The following is a 17,815-nucleotide window of genomic DNA, read 5'->3' as shown; positions in this document are numbered from 1 at the left end:
ACTACAGTAGTAGTAATGTGGTTGTAGTTTATACAGTAAGTATAAAGATTCATGTTCATTGGATCCTTACTTATGGCTAAATACTATGTGTATATGTGTATATGTACAAGTTTGTATTTTTTAATTCTCCAACAAAGAATTGTGGGCAGCACGGTGATGCAGTGGTTGGCACTCTTGCCTCTCGGCAAGAAGGTTATGAGTTTGATTCCCCGGGCATGGGGCCTTTCTTCTGGGTGCAGTTTGCCTTCTCTTCCAACATCTGGGTACTCCCACAGTCCAAAGACATGCTCACTAGGCTGTTTAACGTCAGTGTTTAGCCAGTGAACAAACTGTAGGAAGCAACATTATACATTCAATGACCTCCTGTCTTTTCTCTCATTAAGACTTGTTGGAGCTCTGGTGTCACTGGCTGGTCATGCACTTGAACCTGTTTCTGAAGTAGAAGACCTCATCATGGAGGGTTTTATCAGCATCGGACGATGAGTAACGGAATTTCTTGTAGGCCTTCTGCTCATCTGTTTCACCCCAGGGCAGTTTGATCTTTGATGCGTGGTTTATAATGATGTCACTACAGGAGCCAATGTGGAGAGAGCCCAAAGCGTCGATGAAGAACTCTGCAGTCAAAGGACAATCAAGCTTTTACAGTCCTTTCTTTTCTTGGTATTTGTGAATTTTGTAATGGCTGTATACACAAAAAAAAGTTTGGGATGAGCGACACTTACCCATATGAGCTTTCCGTGCCAGACGGGGGTTAAATCCCACCTCCTGCATCTTTTCTGTCCGCCCCATGAAGAAGTTGATGACACCATCAGCTACCACACAGTTGGGAAATCCCTCAATGACATGATGGTAGCCATTTCTGATGTGTAAACAGTCGCCCTCCTTTCCCCCTCCTTCCACTGAAATGGTGTGACGGTAAGTTGCAGAGTAACCTGTCACCTCTCTCACTGCACCGCCAACCTGAGGACAGAAATAATAAATATATACAAATATATGCAATATGAACAGTATATGATTTAAAAATATATACTGTATATCACTGAAAAGGTTTTCAACACGTCCTTCCTTTCTACAACATCCAAAACAGACAATTCTGCAAATACCAAAATACAGAAACTGTCCATTAAATGTGTTCACTCAAAAAGCTTCTCCCAGTTTGAAATCAGGCATGTTGCAGTTTTCTGATACAGTGATGCGTTTTTTTTCTGTCCATATGCTTGTTTTTCTTCCAAGATACTTATAATCAGGAAAATCCATCATAAAAAGACAGTTTCCCTTATTTGTTTGTTGTCTTTTTGATATACTATAATTTTCTGATTTGTAGTGCCTGCAAGAAACACTGAATCTTAACACACTCCAGTGAAACTGTAGGCTACAGGCCAACAGTAACGTGAAGCAGGGAGGTTTTAATAACAAGTAAAGCAGGCAGCAGGCAGGTATGGACAATAACAGAGAGCAATTAATTGATTTATAAAGATGCTTCAAGCCCATATTTCATATTTCTTAACTAAAGATTCCTTTGGTTTAAAAGTTTGCTGTCCACAGAAATTTACTGAACTACTTCAGAAGCATGCCTCGATGATGACTGGAGAAATTAAGATCTAAAATGTTAAAATGTTGTTGCAGTTTTGCAGGCTACATGGAGTCACTTCAGGAAAGAATAAAGGGCGTGAATAAAGTTACATGAGGCAAATTAAGCAACATCAAAGGTGTAAGAAACATTTGTCAAAACTGGTCTGGGCAGATCTCTTTGTAGGGCAAAGACACACAGATGGCAGCAAAGACAAATTGACTCCCAATGCTTAAAAAAACTATTGTGTGTGCCAATGTCTGTCCAGTAAACATAAGATCAGAAAGTACACATTGCATTTGTAGTTGTTTGAAGAACCTTCTGGATCAAGTATTTCATCACGAGTTAATAATATATAACAATATAAGACGAACAAATGCCATGACATAAGACCAGACCAACGGAAGGGCTGCATTTGCACAGGAGTATTAGTTCTGTGTTTTAATGGAGGGGCACACAGGTCAGAAGACCTGAGAAACCTGCCTGACAGAATGATTGACACAAAACCTGTGGTGATTAATTTAATTAGTGCATTATATTTATTTTATTTTATTTTAATGTTTATTTAACAGGGGTAATACATACAACATTGCCACAAAAAAAGTGATGCATATAAGAAGTCTAGCTTCAGCAGTCTTTGTCCCTGGTCAGGCTTTAGAATAGGATAAAACATACTGAATACAATAAATGCAATGATACAAATACAGTGAATAGGTACCATGAATAAATAAACACAGAATAAATACATGATACAGTACACACAGTCGCTGCATCTCACCAGGTCTAGTGTGGTCTTCTCCAGGATGTCCACCATCTTCTCCAACTTGGTGTTTGCAGTGAAGATGAAATCGTCATCTGCCCAGAGAACATACTTGGTGGTCACTTGAGACACTGCCAAGTTTCTTCCTGCAAACCAACCCTGTGCACAGTAAATGAACAGGGGTCAAAACACCTGGCACCTGCCCTGTTTTATAATTACAAGCAGTGTGAAAATGTATGGGATCTCACATGGCCTACAGATTTTTGTTTGTGTCCGTGTATGGGATGTGGGAGTGATACTTAATGGAGACATACAGTACTCTAACTTCTTTACCTTTCCAAATGGCATGATGTACTGTTCAACGTGAGGCCCAGTCACTGGCTGTGGGTGTTCGCTATCATCCGCTATCACTATGGTGACTGTGGGATAGTACTTCCGTATGCTGTCGATGAGATCTTTGAGTTTGTCATAGCGTAGAAAGGTTTTGGTTGCGATGGTAACAAGAGCACTAATATTGTACTCTAAATGGAAACAAAAAGCACAGACAACAAATATAATTCTGGTCTGGTACTGGGACACTGTGATCAAATAGAACCGATAATGACTGCCGCTCACAAACCTTTTTGGTATCCAGAGTTGTAGAGGTTGGGGATGGTTGCATGCCCAACTTTAATGGTGAAAAAAGACTGGTGACCTTCAGTTGCAAATTCAACTGCAGGTGAAAATTATCATTATTATACACTCAAGTCTCAGATTACAGGGGTGGACATGCAAAATGTGTGCTTCAGATCGTTGCGGCTGTAAATCATTTACTTCTGAATAACACAAGTTCCTCCCACACAAACGGAAATATGAATGCAATGTGGAACACTGCCAAGAAAATACACAAACACTGTAGGCACCGTTCCGACTATGGCTAACACAAAGCAAAGAGGGGGGTGTTTGCATTGTTACATCATTTACAGTTTGCACACTGGCCCTGATTCTGTTGCTTTGTTGGTGGATGGATAATAATAGCACCTGTGAATATAAACAATCATACATGTCCATGTTGTTGTGTGATGACTGCAGGTATATAGTAAAATATAAAAAATATAAACATCTATACAGTTCTGGGCAACAAACACAATATCAGATGTATGCTGATTCTTTGTTTACATCTACTTTTAATATCTATTGAATCTGTTATAGATGTGAAGTCATGATGCAAAGTGAAAAAAGAAATACTGTAATGTTACCAAACATAATGGAAATGTGAGAAAGCTGAGCATTCAAACAATACTTCCAGGGGTGACAAACCAAACTTCAACCTCCTCTCCTGTCCTCCTCTCACAGGTTCTCCTTTCCTATCTTCCATGTTCTTCAACATGTACCCAGTTTCTTATCTGCAATGAAGCTGTGGCTGTTCACAGTGAAAGTGGCCTTGGACTCTCTCCTCGATATACAGAGGATGGAAAGCGCAACCTTGAAGAACTGACAGAAGTAACACAGTAGCAGAATCCTGATGTGATGCCTCACAGTTCAGGAGAAGGTTACGTGTGCCTCCCTGAAAGCATTTGTCTTCACATGCAACAAGCAGTTCACTGATATCAGTGAAAGATCTGAAGAAAACTTGACAGCACAGACACCGACAGTACAGATGCAGCCCAGATGTGCGTCTACATTAGTCAGAAAGAGGGAAGAGCTTCTGATCTTTTTTTTTTTCCATGAGAGGGGCACACGACAGGGGACATTATAGGCCATTTAGTAAACTGGAAGAGTTAGTTATCCTAATCATAATAGGTGGGGCTCCCCCTAAGGAAAGCACATCTGGTCATCAACCCTCAAATGCATGGACAGAGTGTCGGAGTGAGCCAGGCTCAATGGTAAGCTCTAGAAAATCATAGATATAGTAATGTATGACATCACTTTTGTCTGGGGTGCCTCATGCACCTGAAATACTTCACCCTTTCTGACAACTCGTGGCTTCATAATGATGTGCACTGGTCAAGTAAAGCAAAGCTCTTGTATGTGCAGTGCACTACTGATGGCATCAAGGGATTTCTTAGATTGAGCAAGATTTGGGCAGCAGCTGACCACCATGCTGTTCTGGAAGACAAAAAACTCATGTCTACTACCTTAAACAGCTTAACCTGCAGCTAGGGGAGATGCGAAACATAAAAGAAACATAGTTAAAAAGCTGGAGTCACTAATGAGAAAGCTATAGACACATGAATCAGCAGGCTTCTATACAGAAGGACAGGTGACAGAGCTGATGGTGGACTCCAGTAACTGTGAGTAGACATCTCCTCCACTATCCTAGAGTGATGGTAAGCGGCTACTCCCTCTGTCAACAGGACATGACTATTTGTCTTCATGGACTGTTGGTTTCAATTATGTGCTCCCACTGCACTGACAGTGACAACAGTGACACCTCTCTTACTGTACCATGCAGCTAAAAGTTTCACTGTGCAGCAGAGGATAATGACATGAGCAAAACCTCATGTCATAAAGACAAAAATAACCTTGTATTTATACAGTATCTTTTACTGTATACTTTCTTCGCCTATAGTGCACCACTTCCCTCTATGAGGGTGAATAGCTATGTGTCATTCTACTTTTAGATTCAAGACAGTATCATCTGTATCTGTATCATACCTGTATCTGCTGTCTTTGGGTGGAAAACAGTGTTTCTATAGGTGACAAACTGCAGCTGCCTGTTCAGTGCAGAGAGAACTGGACTCGACAATATCATGTGCTTCTCTCCTTCTCCTTTCAGGTAGACATTGGCTACTGTAGCAGCAACATCCAAAGTCCCAAGTTTTGCTGTCAATGAAACCTGGTACATTTTGGGGGTGGGGGGTGGGGGGGAGATAAAAAGGATGAATTTACTTATGCAAAAAATAGCATGTCAACCCCAGTGAAAAAACAAAGATAAAAACAAATTACCTCATGATTTGGTTTTTTTTCTTCTTCAAGACCCAAACCTATGGATATAGAGGAATTATTATCTGGGCTGGTGTTGATGGTAGGTGAAAAGGTATCATTTAAGAGAAATGTTTTAATATGATAAAAATGCTTTTACCTGGGATTATGATTGTTTTGAGGGGTCGAACCGCTATGCCTTGGGTAGGATATTGAAGAGGGTTGTTGGCTTTGGCTACAATAAGCACATCTGCAGGACTGAAGGACCTTTACACACAGAACATATTGGATATGATACAGCTGCATTATTTCATCACTGTGTAATCAATACCATTGGCCTAATATTAATTGAGAAATAAAGCCAGTGGCAGGGCCAAGCCTCAACCACACCTCTAATTCAAGGATTAAAGCAAAAAACAAAAACAAACAAAAAAAACAGTCTCCCCGGTAAGAGTCATGTGCAACGACCATTCGACCAAAGGGATATCCCTGTGGCCAAGTAGCCAGGGCGCATGATCAATTGGAGGCATAGAGATTCCAGACGCACTGAAGCATCACCCATAATATGGGAGTACACTGTGTTTCACTGTGGGGAAGTTGTTCTTTGGGTTACTCGCCTCTCCCTTACTACTACAATCAATAGAGCTCTGCACAGGAATAGACTGCAAAGTTGCAGACCAAGAAAAACTCCACTTCTGAAGAAGAGACACCTACAAGCCAGACTGACGTATGCTAGGGACAACCTGGAGAAATAATCCACGCTGGAAGCATGTCCTTTGGTCAGATGAGATGAAACTAGAACTCTTTGGACATAGACACATTGCTTATGTTTGGAGAAAAAAAGGGAGAAGCAAATAACCCAAAGAACACCGTCCCCACAGTGACACATGGTGGTGACTGGTGAGAGTATTATGCTGTGGTGATGCTTCAGTGCGTCTGGAACTGGGAATCTCGTCCAGGTGGAAGGAGTCATGAGGAAAGAAGAATGTGAAGATTTAGAAAGAAAAGCTTAAGCAGTAAGCAGTTAGCTGGGTCTGGGTTGTTGCTATCTCTTTAATCATAATAATAAACAAAAACATACGTCTCTCCTAGTGAGACTCCTCCTCTCCTAGTTATCCAGCAAAAAGGATACACAACTGTCTATTTGTATCAGGGGGGGTAATAATTTTGACCCTGGTAGTTTTTCGTTTTGTGAAATAATTTAATTTCTGTGTACAAAGTAAATTAATGCAAGTATCCAAAATACAACTATGATGTTTGAAAACAAAAAAAACTCTTTGCTTAACTTTGTTTAACAGCACTTGGGAAATATTTACAAAAAAGTGAAATTTTCATGGGGGGGCTAACAACTTTGTCCTCAACTGTATATGTATGGCAAAAATAATACAAGCAGCAGACAACACAAACTTATTGACTATGACTTGCTTGATAAGATGCTAAAAAAGCAAACTGTATATGCACTGCATCCTCTTGATAACAGGAAGCTTTGCAAATAACCCTCTGTGATTTAGCTACAGGCCACCAGGGGTGCAGACAACCATGAATAAAGCAGGTGTATATTGGAGTTAAGGAAACAGATGGGAACAAAAACATAGTGTACTGAAATGATAGGTCTGCGGTAGGTTAGCTGTAGCATCACAGAATGACTCAATGGTTTCTTGCTAAACAAGTAATGCGTCATTTAGGCCTAAACCTTGTAGTTCTTTGTGTCATACGGACTTTTTGCTGACATCATTTCTCAAGCTGACAGTTGATTACTTCACCTCCTCTGAAAGCTGCTGTATTCCTCAGCTCTGTGATTCATCACACCATCAGGGTCAGGATGGGACTCCAAAAATGCAATTTGCAGACTGTGGGCCCACACACTTGGGTTGAGCAGATTGGAAAATGGTAGCTTAAAAGTCTTCTCATCAGCCAGACATACACATGAGTTGTAAGCCAACTGACTGTGTCAGGAAAACAAAAAAGGCAGTGAATTGATGAGGATGAAAATGTGAATTCAGAGCAGAACAATGACAAAATCACAGTAATGTTGCCAAAATACACACCGTGCCACATCCTCTTTTATATGGTAGGGTATGTCATTATAGGTGCTGGTGACTTCTCTGACTTTCCCATCGAGGAGTTTCCTTATTGTACTTCCCTGACTTGGCCGAATGTCAACTGTTAAGTTGGATCTAGGGCGCTGAGCAAGAAAGGCAAACAGGCAAGTAACACTGATGATAACCAGCCCAAGAAGACAGGCCTTAGATTGGATGCGCATCTAGAATGAAGAGGAATACAAATGTTACAAAATGTAGATCTCACTGGAAAAAGCAAACAATACACTGATACATTCATGTGAGAACATTGGCCCTATCTTTTAGACAGGAATAACAAGATTTTTCACTCTGCACACGGGATTTTATCTACCATTGTAGACAAACTTGTCGTATTGCCTTTCAACAGCAGAGAGACTTACAGAAATTGAAATGTGAGTCTAAATCTGACTGACACAGGATGCAGCTCATAACATCTGTGTCAAGTCAGTCACGGACACACACACTGACACACACACATATTCCTTAGACCCAGTCCTTGAAGCTGTTCTCAAATCAGATCGTGCCACATTTACACTCTTTAAACACCTTTCATACAGTTCTCAAGTCAGACTTTTATTGTATGTAGCCTACTTCTTCTATCCATCCAGTTTAACTGTTCAAAGCTCTGTGCTTACTGTAATATGAGCTGCTTTTGGAACCATTTATTTTAGCATGGCTTCAGACTCCTTCATCGGGTTTGACAGTAGCCTATATAAGTTGCTGGTAAATTTGTTTTTTAGCTATTCAATTTTCAAAATACACCAGATTTTGTTTGTGTGTTCCACACTGTCTTAAACTATTCAGGCACTTCTCAACTATTTAACACCATTAAACCTGCTCCTTACAAGTTCAATCTAATTGTTGCTCCTCAGCTATGGCTTAGTTGTGAGGTTTCAACAATGATCTGCTGATAATCTGCCTGCCTATCTCTGTCTCTCTGTATCTGTCTTCTGTCTGTGCGTCTATCGATCTATTTCTTACAATGTTCTACTGCTGTCAGTTTCCAATATATTTGAGTAGACTTTAACTTTTTCCCACTGTATTGCAGCAGACTTCAACTGTCCAAGTCAAATGCGCATGTGCACATTTACTTTATCTATTCACACACACACATACACACACACATGCCTGTGCTACGCAGTAAAATCTAAGCAGTTAAAGTCACCATGGCAACCTCTGAGGGCTGGCACACAGGTGTTGTAAATCTGATCATAGGGACATACAGGTTTTATTTGTGGTGGTTATCAACTTATTTACTGTCAAAGTCCAATGCATGCGCACAGACACACACAGACAGTCAGACTCGCGCATATTGTACACAGGTTTACAGTTAATGATTTCATATCTTTGAGGGGAATTTAACAATCTAACAATTAATTTATCTTACACACTTTTTAAAAATGTGGGTGAGTTTGTATGGTTCTTGGCAGACCGCTGAACAGAATTGCCCTCTGGGAACAGGTGACTGACTGTGGTTAGAGCTCCTCCATATCCGTGCTCAGTGAAAGATGATCGTGTGTCTGTCTGATCAGCTGTCTTGACCTTAAGGTCGTGGGTTTGATTCCCATGTTGACAAAGATGCAACTCCTGGGAGTAGCCCCTGTGGCCCTATCAAAATTTCCTAGAGCGTTAACGATACAGTACAGTTAACTTCACACAGTATGATTTCTATTGAAATAAATATCTTTTCTCATTCACCTTCCCCTGCGTGTTTCCTATTTTGTTGTGGTCTTAGAGCCGGGCTATAAAACAAGTCAAGGTTATTGGTAGTTTAAAGTATAAACCAGGTAATAAACAACTGATCATGTGTCAGGTTTGGCATAAATGTTTATTACTCACTTTTAAAGGAACAAAGAGCACGATGGGCAAACACACGAATGAACAACAGACGATTTCGACAAAGGGAGAACACTGAGGTTAAGTAGACCAGCAAACGAGACACGGGTGGTCCAATCAAACACAGGCGAGACACATGAGGTAATCACTGACACAAAATGAAACAGGAAATCAAAAGGGAACGAAAAACACAGACCATGACAGTATGATGACGAGACAGTGCTTTTGGGTAAGATGTTAGGATAGGCAGTAGTTGCTAGAGACAGTAGCAGTTGCTGGAGACGGTACCATCGGCACTGGCTACTATCTGGAACTCGCAAGATTGGAGCCGGGGTCAGTTGAACAGGGCAGTGCTGTTTGGGTCGTATAGGAGCAGTGTAAACTGGCACTAGTAGGGGTGACACTGCGACGCCAGAGCTCACTGCCTAGCCTCTTGGAGGTGTAGTGGGACTAAGAAGACGAGACACCGACGAAGGGAGGCTCCCTGATGACCCCCAGTCATCTGGTAGGCAGAGTGACAGTTTAGGGCCCTATAGGTCCTGCAGTTTCTTGCACTTGGCTCAACTCTGTTGAAGACGCAGCGTCAGAATGTCACAACTTTCTTGCCAATCACCCACATGAGGTGTGTGGCTGTGATAGACCTTACCCTATGAAGACATTCAAGAACTGATAATCGGAACTACCGTTATTATAAAATTTTAAAAGTCTGATCTTAAGCCTTTGAGTATTTCAATAAAATAAACTGAATTAAAACGAATAGTTATGTTTCCACAATTGAAAAAGGCCTCTCAGGTTCAGGTTGTGTTGATGTGGAGTTGTGTGAGGTTGTCATGGATATACATTATTATGTTAGATTCTGATCAAGGTTTTCACAGTAAGGAGACCCGACAGAAAAGCAGATGTGTTGGACCATCGACATTCATTCTGTGTTGGTGCTCTGTGTTTCTGCGTTCATGCCCTACGTTAATCCTCAGTGTTCCTGGTTCTTTAACCCGCCTGCTTCTGTGTTCTCCCAGTGAGTTCCTTCATTTCATTTGTATAATAAATATTTTCTTGTTTCTCCACCATTCCTGTCTGAGCTTGCATTTGGGTAGCCTTGTAAACCAGCCTCTCTCGGAAATGCATTTCATTTCATTTCTCGGGAGAGTCTGGCCTCATCCCCCCTGCTAGCGTTTGGGGTGGGCGGGAGCTGGGCGGGAGTAGTAGCAAAGACGGTTTAATATCTTTGGTAGTAGCGTTGACAGACAATCCCATTCAGCCAATCAGCAAGTTGGTGTAGTGACGGGGCGTTGCACCAGTCGGTCCCTGATTGGCCAACGTGCTGTGTCAATCACAGCGGCAACGCTGATTGGCTCGGCCTTCTGAGGGTTTCAGGCCAAACGCTTACAGTGGCAATGAGGCCAGACTCTCCCTCGGAATGAAATGAAATGCGTTTCCGCGAGAGGCTGGTTTACGAGGCTACCATTTGGGTCCACACCTTGTTGTTATATTGAGAAACTTTTTAACGTTTGGAGGTCATTTTTGTATGGAGTGTCATGCACAAATGAAAGTGATGTCAGGTTGCAGGGAACTGAAAGTCCATGAGATCATAAAGATAGAGTAATCATTTGAACTGTTAATAATGTTGTTAAAGGGACAACGAGGAGTTTCTAATCGGTTATAAAAAAGTCTCACGTTAATGTGGATGAATCTCCGCTACCCACACTTGTTAATATCTGCTTTAATGGGCCCATTTTCGATAAATATATCATTCTGTCTCTATCGTTATTTTGTTATTATTAGTGGTGGCGGAGATGCTGGTCGAGCCGACCAGCGTTTCTTTACTTTCAGTTTCGCAACGAGTCATGAGAATAACGTAGCTGAATCGCCGTTTATGGTCGGAACTACGGTGGTATGTGAACCTCTTTGAACCTCTGACTTTAATTATTGTTGAATGAAAACATGAGTCCGTCTTGCGCCGGTCAAAAGAATTTTACGGTGCGCGCGGAGGCTCATAAATGTAGTGTGAAAACGCTTCGCTTTTCCAAAACTCCTCGTTGTCCCTTTAATTAAATCATTTTATTCAAATTGTTTACATTAGCATGTCATTACAAAATATTTGTGACCTATAGCTTACTGTGAATTTGTTGTTTTCCTATTCATGGTCAGTTGGGTATCGTTAGATGGTGCTACTAATTAACACATGGCCCAATGTGTGAGGACCATTATTTTTTAAAGTATTTTTTTTAACGTCTTTTATGCCTTTATTTCAACAGGACAGCTGAAAAGACAGGAAATGGGACAAGAGAGAGGGGGAATAACACAAAGCAAAGGGCCACTGGGTGGAATCGAGCCTGGGACCACTGCAGTGAGGACTAAAGCCCCTGTATATGGGGCGCCTATACTCTACTGAATGAGCTATACGGCGCCCCCATGAAGACATTCTTTGAGCTAAATGTTTTGTCTTGTCAGTATCCTCTCCGTCAACTTGCTATGCCACAGTTTATGGCTGTTTCACATGGCTAAGGATAAGTAACCGTTCTGCAGTGAGTCCTAACCGTTCTGCAGTGAGTCCTTCCTCCGTTCTGCAGTGAGTCCTAACCGTTCTGCAGTGAGTCCTTCCTCCACCACTGCCATAATATTCAGATTTGGTTGATTAAATTTAACAGTCATCCTGAGGCTTTAAAAGGTCATACACAAAAAAGTCTGTATTATCTTGTCCATCCCATTTATATCAATGAGCCCTTTAAAAACACTCCACACAACTATCATTTGAATCAACACCTGCTAAAATAACTATACCTAATAAGGGGTTTATTGTATCTAATCCGTACCCTTCGTAATCCGTTTATCATTTGTTCTTTTGTTTTTCCGTTTCAAAACAAAATCAGAAAAATTGAAAAATGGGTTTTTCTGTTTATTTGTTTTTGAAACTAAGATGGAAAACAAAAAAACCACAAGGATTGGATTTGGATTGTACACAGATTGTATCCACATTACAGCTAGCTACTTCCAACTATCATGTTCAAAATGGAGTTTGTTTTGTGTGTAGCAGCTACTTCCTGTTGAGCTTACCACTTATGTCAGTTCAAAAATGGCAGACTTGTGGTACAATAAAGAAAGATGACCCAGTTTCACCTAGGCTTGTGATGTTCAAAGTGAACCCTTTCTATATGATCTATTCTATACAACCTCCTTTCTCCAATTTGTGGACCAAACAACTCAGTGCACTATTACAGTGTTTCTCAATTGCTAAAACACTAAACGCTGTTGTCTGAACCAAATGCTCATTGCCTTGAGCCCATTTATTGAATTGCTCACCTACAGTATTGGGCAGAACCGATAAAACACATTTTTCACTGTGATGCACTTGCGTTGCATAATGGTAAACTCAAAATTTGTTTTTCATTTTGATTGATTCGGCTCTGATCTGACAGCAATGTTTGGTTTTGAGCACTGTTTGAACTGTTTTGAGGCAATAGTTTAGTTTTGCAGGCAGAGTCACAGGTTTTGTGAATGTAGTTTAGAGAAACGGATGGAAGGTTTCAAGAAATGTGTCTAAGCAATTGAGAAAAACTGTAATACTCTGGATTTGACACTATCTAGTACAACTGAGTCATCCGATCTGACTGTCTCGCTTCTTAGTTTTGTATTTTCTGATCACCTTTATATAGAATTTGAATAATCACTAGCTTGATCTCACTTGCGCATCAATTTAATCGCACTGAAATTTAACACCGCTGGTCTTTTGATCTCAGTTGCTTCTATTATCTTCAAAATGAGATGGTTAGAGGTGTTGACGGTGGTTTATGGAGGAAACACTAATTAATATAGATCTAGAGGAGTTTTGAGCGGAACTGGTGTGGTTGAAAATCATACACTCTATTTCCTGTTGAATGTATTACAGTTTTTCTCAATTGCTAAAACACTTATTCCTGGTGTGTGAAGAATCAATTGCTCTAAACTCATTCACTGAATCAAACATCCTTTTGACAATACCATAAATGATCTTCATCTAGTAAAACACTATTTGCAGATCTCATGCAACAAAACACAGTTGTCACTGTGACATCGGTAACCACAATTGGCAAAACAGGAACACAAAACACATTTGTCAGTGGTTAAACGCAATGCCTCAATTTCACACTTGTCTCTCATGATGTGACAACTACAGTTTTTGTAGTTGGGGGGGGGTGTATCGTCGCGCCATGCCGTATTAAGTTTTGCTTTCAACACGCGCTGCTGTTATGCATGCGCGCTTCTCTGTGTTGTGTATGTGTGTGAGAGGATGCGGCCATCGTCCGACGGGGGGGGGGGCAGCTAAACTAAATGAACGCTCCTTCAAATCTGTCTGATCTGCTTGAACCTTGTAGGCTACCACATCCTGCACTCTCTGTCCCTAGAGTTTATGGCCCTGGTCTGCCCTTTTCATATCTGACCCCTCTGCTCTGCAGCAACCCCTAGGTTGACATCTGACTTGCCCCTGATACCCAACAGCTGGGCAGTCAGTGTCAGCAATACAACAGGTTGTCCTGCTGATAGGATCACTGTAAACACTGTCAACATTACATCATTATAAACCTTTATTTTTTCCCCCCTCCTTCCCTAATCCTTCATTCTTATCTACCTCCTCGCATGTCCAACTGCAGTTATTATAAATATAAATATTACTCTCTCTCTTCCAACCAAGTGGGTCGAGGCACATGGTTATACTGTGCTTGAGGTTTCTGCTTCTTAAAAGGAAAATTTCCCTTGCCACCATTGCCTAGTAGATGCTCTCTCAAATACACAATAGAGAAGAACACCACAATAAGAAACAAGAACAGATGTGCAAAAACTTTAGCTCAGGATGAGCTGCGCATATTAGCAATCATACATTCAGCTGTACATTCATCCTTTAATAAAACTGGATAAACACACACACTCCCTTTTACTCTATAATTTGTGGTCTCTAGATTGCATGCAATAATTGTTAACCAACAAGTCTAGCAAGACTGCTGACAGCACATAGGCCAAGAGTCACATAAGCTTCCCTTGTAAATTAGGAAGTTTAGTTAGTTAGTTTCATAATAATTTCATAAGTAGTTACATGTACAGGCACCGGTGTCCCTCTCAGCCCTGATCTGTTCTTGGATCACTTGGTTTTTCTGACCTGGGCTTACTGGTTGTCCCTTGTTCTAAAAACTTAAAATACAACATGATAGAACATTTTTCACATTATCTATTCACTTAAAGCAGAAGTAAGTGATATATTTGTGTTAATATAAGTCTTAAATAGTTATATCTTCCGACAGCAATCACTTACATAGAGTGTTTGGTCTGAAACACGGGTCTGTCAGTCACTCTGCTCTGCTCTGAGCCGAGGAGAAAACATTTATCGTATCCTACAGTTTTTATCCAATGAGGAGAGAGAACGGCATGCAGGGCTGTGTGTGCAGCCAAGGGACGCCGTGAATGTGGCGACGTAGGGATGAGGACTGTTATGGTGCGTTCAAGGAAACTCGTATTTTTCCGACCGTGAAGTGGTACCAGTTCGATCTGGTACGAGTTCACCGGTCGGAAGTTACGAGTGGCCGTTATAGTGACTTTCACCGGTAAAACAGGTCGGAAAAACACGAGTGGGTTGCCTGGAACGCTACAAAGTCGTAAGTTGTGACTTGAAGCTGTAATTTACGATTTCAAAAGCCTGCCTGGAACGCAGCATTAGCGAAAACGACCGGACCACTTACTTCTGCTTTAAGGAAGCTAAAAAAACAACCTGTTCTGACCTTCTCTCTCCCTGTGTAGTTTATGAACTTTAGTGTGATCTTTCTGTTGCTTATATCTTACCGTATCTATTATGCTGTTACAACATCCTTTCATACTTTTGTGAGCCAGTTTGTGACTTTGCTCTGTGAAAGGTGCAATCAGGTGTTGTTAGAGTATTCATTCAAAATTATCCAGTCCATAAGAAACATAGGAAAACTCAGATCTATTGTATCATAACTGACAGAGCCACAGATTATAATCTTTGCTTTACTTCCATCCACTGTTCAATAATGACACTCCTTCTAATTTGTGGTCTCTAGATTGCATGCAAGGATTGTTAAACAACAAGTCTAGCAAGACTGCTGACAGCAGGCCAAGAGTCACATAGGCTTCCCATGTAAATTAGGAAGTTTAGTTAGTTAGTTTCATAATTACGTAATCCGTACATGTACATGTAGAGGCACCGGTGTCCCTCTCTTCCCTGATCTGTTCTTGGATCACCTCTGACCTGGTCTTACTGGTTGTCCTTTGCTCTGAAAACCTGTTCCGACCTTCTCTCTCCCTATGAACTTTAGTGTGATCTTTCTGTTGCTTATCTTACATCTTTATGCTGTTACAACATCCTTTCATACTTTTGTGAGCCAGTTTGTGACTTTGCTCTGTGAAAGGTGCAACTAGGTGCTGTTAGAGTATTTAACATCTCAAAAGCAAGGAGAATTAGATATTCAAAGGTCATTTTCCAACTGATGCTACTTTCAGTGTGCTCATGTCTGTTCTGTTCATTACAACTGAGGATTTTTGTAGGATGCAGCCTTGTACCACTTTGCTCAACAAGAGATATAGTGTGTAAAGACAAATGCATGTTGAAACACAAAATAGTAACAAAAACAAAAGATGGTAAATGATATGTACACTCAGATATCTCGGCTAACTTCCTGAAAGCGTGTGAATCAATTTAATGCATCCATTAAGTCCTTATTGAAATGTCGCGTGTTACAGTTGAAAGCTGTAAATAGTATGAAGACGCCACTCAATTTGTTCTAAAATAGCAGATGTTAAGCCAGAAAAAAAATCGCACGTTTACAATCCTTCAAATTATTCCCCTCTCGGATATTTTAAAGCAAACGACCAATTGTTCAGTTTCATAAAGATATCAGACAAAAAACAAAAAAACAAAACAGGAGATAAAGAAATTAATATCCTTACTGCTGTCGCGTCCGTGGATGAAGCAGTCTTTGTGTGGTTCTTTCATCCCCATAGGAACACAACTTTGTGTGACAGTTGAATTTTCACGGCGTGTTCACTGGCAGATCCCTCCGATAGCCAGAGCAGAGGCGACGGCCACTCCTCTGCTTGGGCGTCACTAGAGCGAACTGTTTTCTAGAGTCAGAAAACACAACTATGGATGGACTATAATTTTCCAGGTGAAAAAACTTGGACTTGGCCAAACGACATCTTCCAGCACGATTCTGAAATATATGGAGAATATGCATGTTTGTTTATGTGTCTAGGACTATAAATAAAAGTCCTCATTCGTAAAATAAAATAAAATAAAATGAATAAATCTAAAAAATCCCCAAATCCCAAATCCGGGAGAAAGTTTCTCTCTAGTCAACAGAGCGGCGTTTAGGTTACTTGGTACAGCTGCCGCCCCATGTTGAGGCTACAATCCTAACTGCAAGCGGCCCCGGTTCAAATCCCGCATCAGGCAGCCCTTTTCTCATCATCTCGTCATTCCCCCTCTCTGCCTCCCCATTTCCTGTCTCTCTCTCCACTGTACTCTCGAATAAAGGCAATAAAACGCCCAAAAAAGATACTTAAAATAAATAAATAAATAATGTACTACACATCTTGATGTTGAGACCAGAAAGAAGGCCAAGGCCCAGCCAGTAATTTAGACATGTAAAAGCGCAAAATGTTATGTGCATTTTCATAGTTTTGCATGCTACACAAGGCTCTTCAGTTTTGTGTGGTTTCATAAGCCTGCTTCAACCACAACCCGTGTGAATCTATTCCTGTCTTATTCTGTCATACTGCCAAATTATTTATGTATAATAATAATAATAATAATAATAATAATAATGTTATTATCATTAAGCCTATTATTCTTTATTATCGAGTCACTGACATCCTAATAAGTATTATTCCTGTCTCTATGTAGGTGTGCATATCCTTTGACTCACAGGTGTGGTATATCAAGATGCTGATTAGACAGCATGCATACTGCACACATGTGCATAGGCTGGCCACAATAAAAGGCCACTCTAAAATGTGCAGTTTTACGCAGTGCAATACATCTCCTGGCTTTGCATAGAGTTGATCAGGTTGTTGATTGTGGCCTGTGGAGTGTCAGTCCATTCCTCTTCAATGGCTGTGCGAAGTTGCTGAATATTGGCAGGAACAGGAACACGCTGTCGTATACGCCAATCAAGAGCATCCCAAAGATGCTCAATGTTGGGTGACATGTCCGGTGAGTATGCTGGCCATGCAAAACTGACATATTTTCAGCTTCCACGAATTGTGTACAGATCCTTGCACCTCATGCTGCAACATGAGGTGATGGTCGTGGATGAATGGCACAACAACAGGCCTCAGAATCTTGTCACAGTATCTATGTGCATTCAAATTGCCATCAATAAAATGCACCTGTGTTTGTTGTCCATAACATACGCCTGCCCATACCATAACCCCACCGCCACCATGGGCCACTCGATCCACAGCATTGACATCAGCACACCACTCACCCGTCCTGTGTGGTTACACATGGTCTGCAGTTGTGAGGCCAGTTGGATGTACTGCCAAATTCTCTGAAACGCCTTTGGAGATGGCCTATGGTAGAGAAATTAACATTCAATTCACGGGCAACGGCTCTGGTGGACATCGCAGTCAGCATGCCAATTGCATGCTCCCTCAAAACTTGTAGCAAAAATGCCACTT

At 41.0% G+C, this 17,815-nt stretch overlaps 1 protein-coding gene across 1 annotated transcript; it reads right to left on the bottom strand.

The window, feature by feature from the left end:
• Positions 1-303: 303 nt before the first annotated feature.
• On the bottom strand, positions 304-16,103 carry b4galnt1a (beta-1,4-N-acetyl-galactosaminyl transferase 1a). The gene is made up of 11 exons (XM_085781969.1): positions 16,085-16,103; positions 7,283-7,497; positions 6,998-7,180; positions 5,395-5,501; positions 5,259-5,296; positions 4,968-5,148; positions 2,950-3,042; positions 2,664-2,851; positions 2,349-2,489; positions 723-960; positions 304-614 (listed from the first exon to the last, which is right to left on the bottom strand). The coding sequence occupies exons 2-11, from the start codon at positions 7,495-7,497 to the stop codon at positions 403-405; spliced, it is 1,596 nt and encodes a 531-aa protein (XP_085638095.1). The 5' UTR covers positions 16,085-16,103; the 3' UTR covers positions 304-402.
• Between the last annotated feature and the right edge of the window lie 1,712 nt (positions 16,104-17,815).

The sequence above is a fragment of the Trachurus japonicus genome, chromosome 7 (genome assembly GCF_045865225.1).
Source record: "Trachurus japonicus isolate A0001 chromosome 7, Traja_1.0".
Classification (NCBI taxonomy): Eukaryota; Metazoa; Chordata; class Actinopteri; order Carangiformes; family Carangidae; genus Trachurus; species Trachurus japonicus.
The sequence above is the reverse complement of the archived record's forward strand: the minus strand, read 5'-3'. Positions and strand labels throughout refer to the sequence as shown.

What these genes read in the sequence shown, in the direction of transcription:
- b4galnt1a (XM_085781969.1), bottom strand. Translation starts at nt 7,497, where the DNA reads ATGCGCATCCAATCTAAGGCCTGTCTTCTTGGGCTGGTTATCATCAGT. An exon ending in TACAGCAGCTTTCAGAGGAG is followed by an intron (nt 5,502 to 6,997) that starts GTGAAGTAATCA and finishes CTGTGTGTAAAG; the next exon opens with GTCCTTCAGTCCTGCAGATG. An exon ending in CAAAACAATCATAATCCCAG is followed by an intron (nt 5,297 to 5,394) that starts GTAAAAGCATTT and finishes CTATATCCATAG; the next exon opens with GTTTGGGTCTTGAAGAAGAA.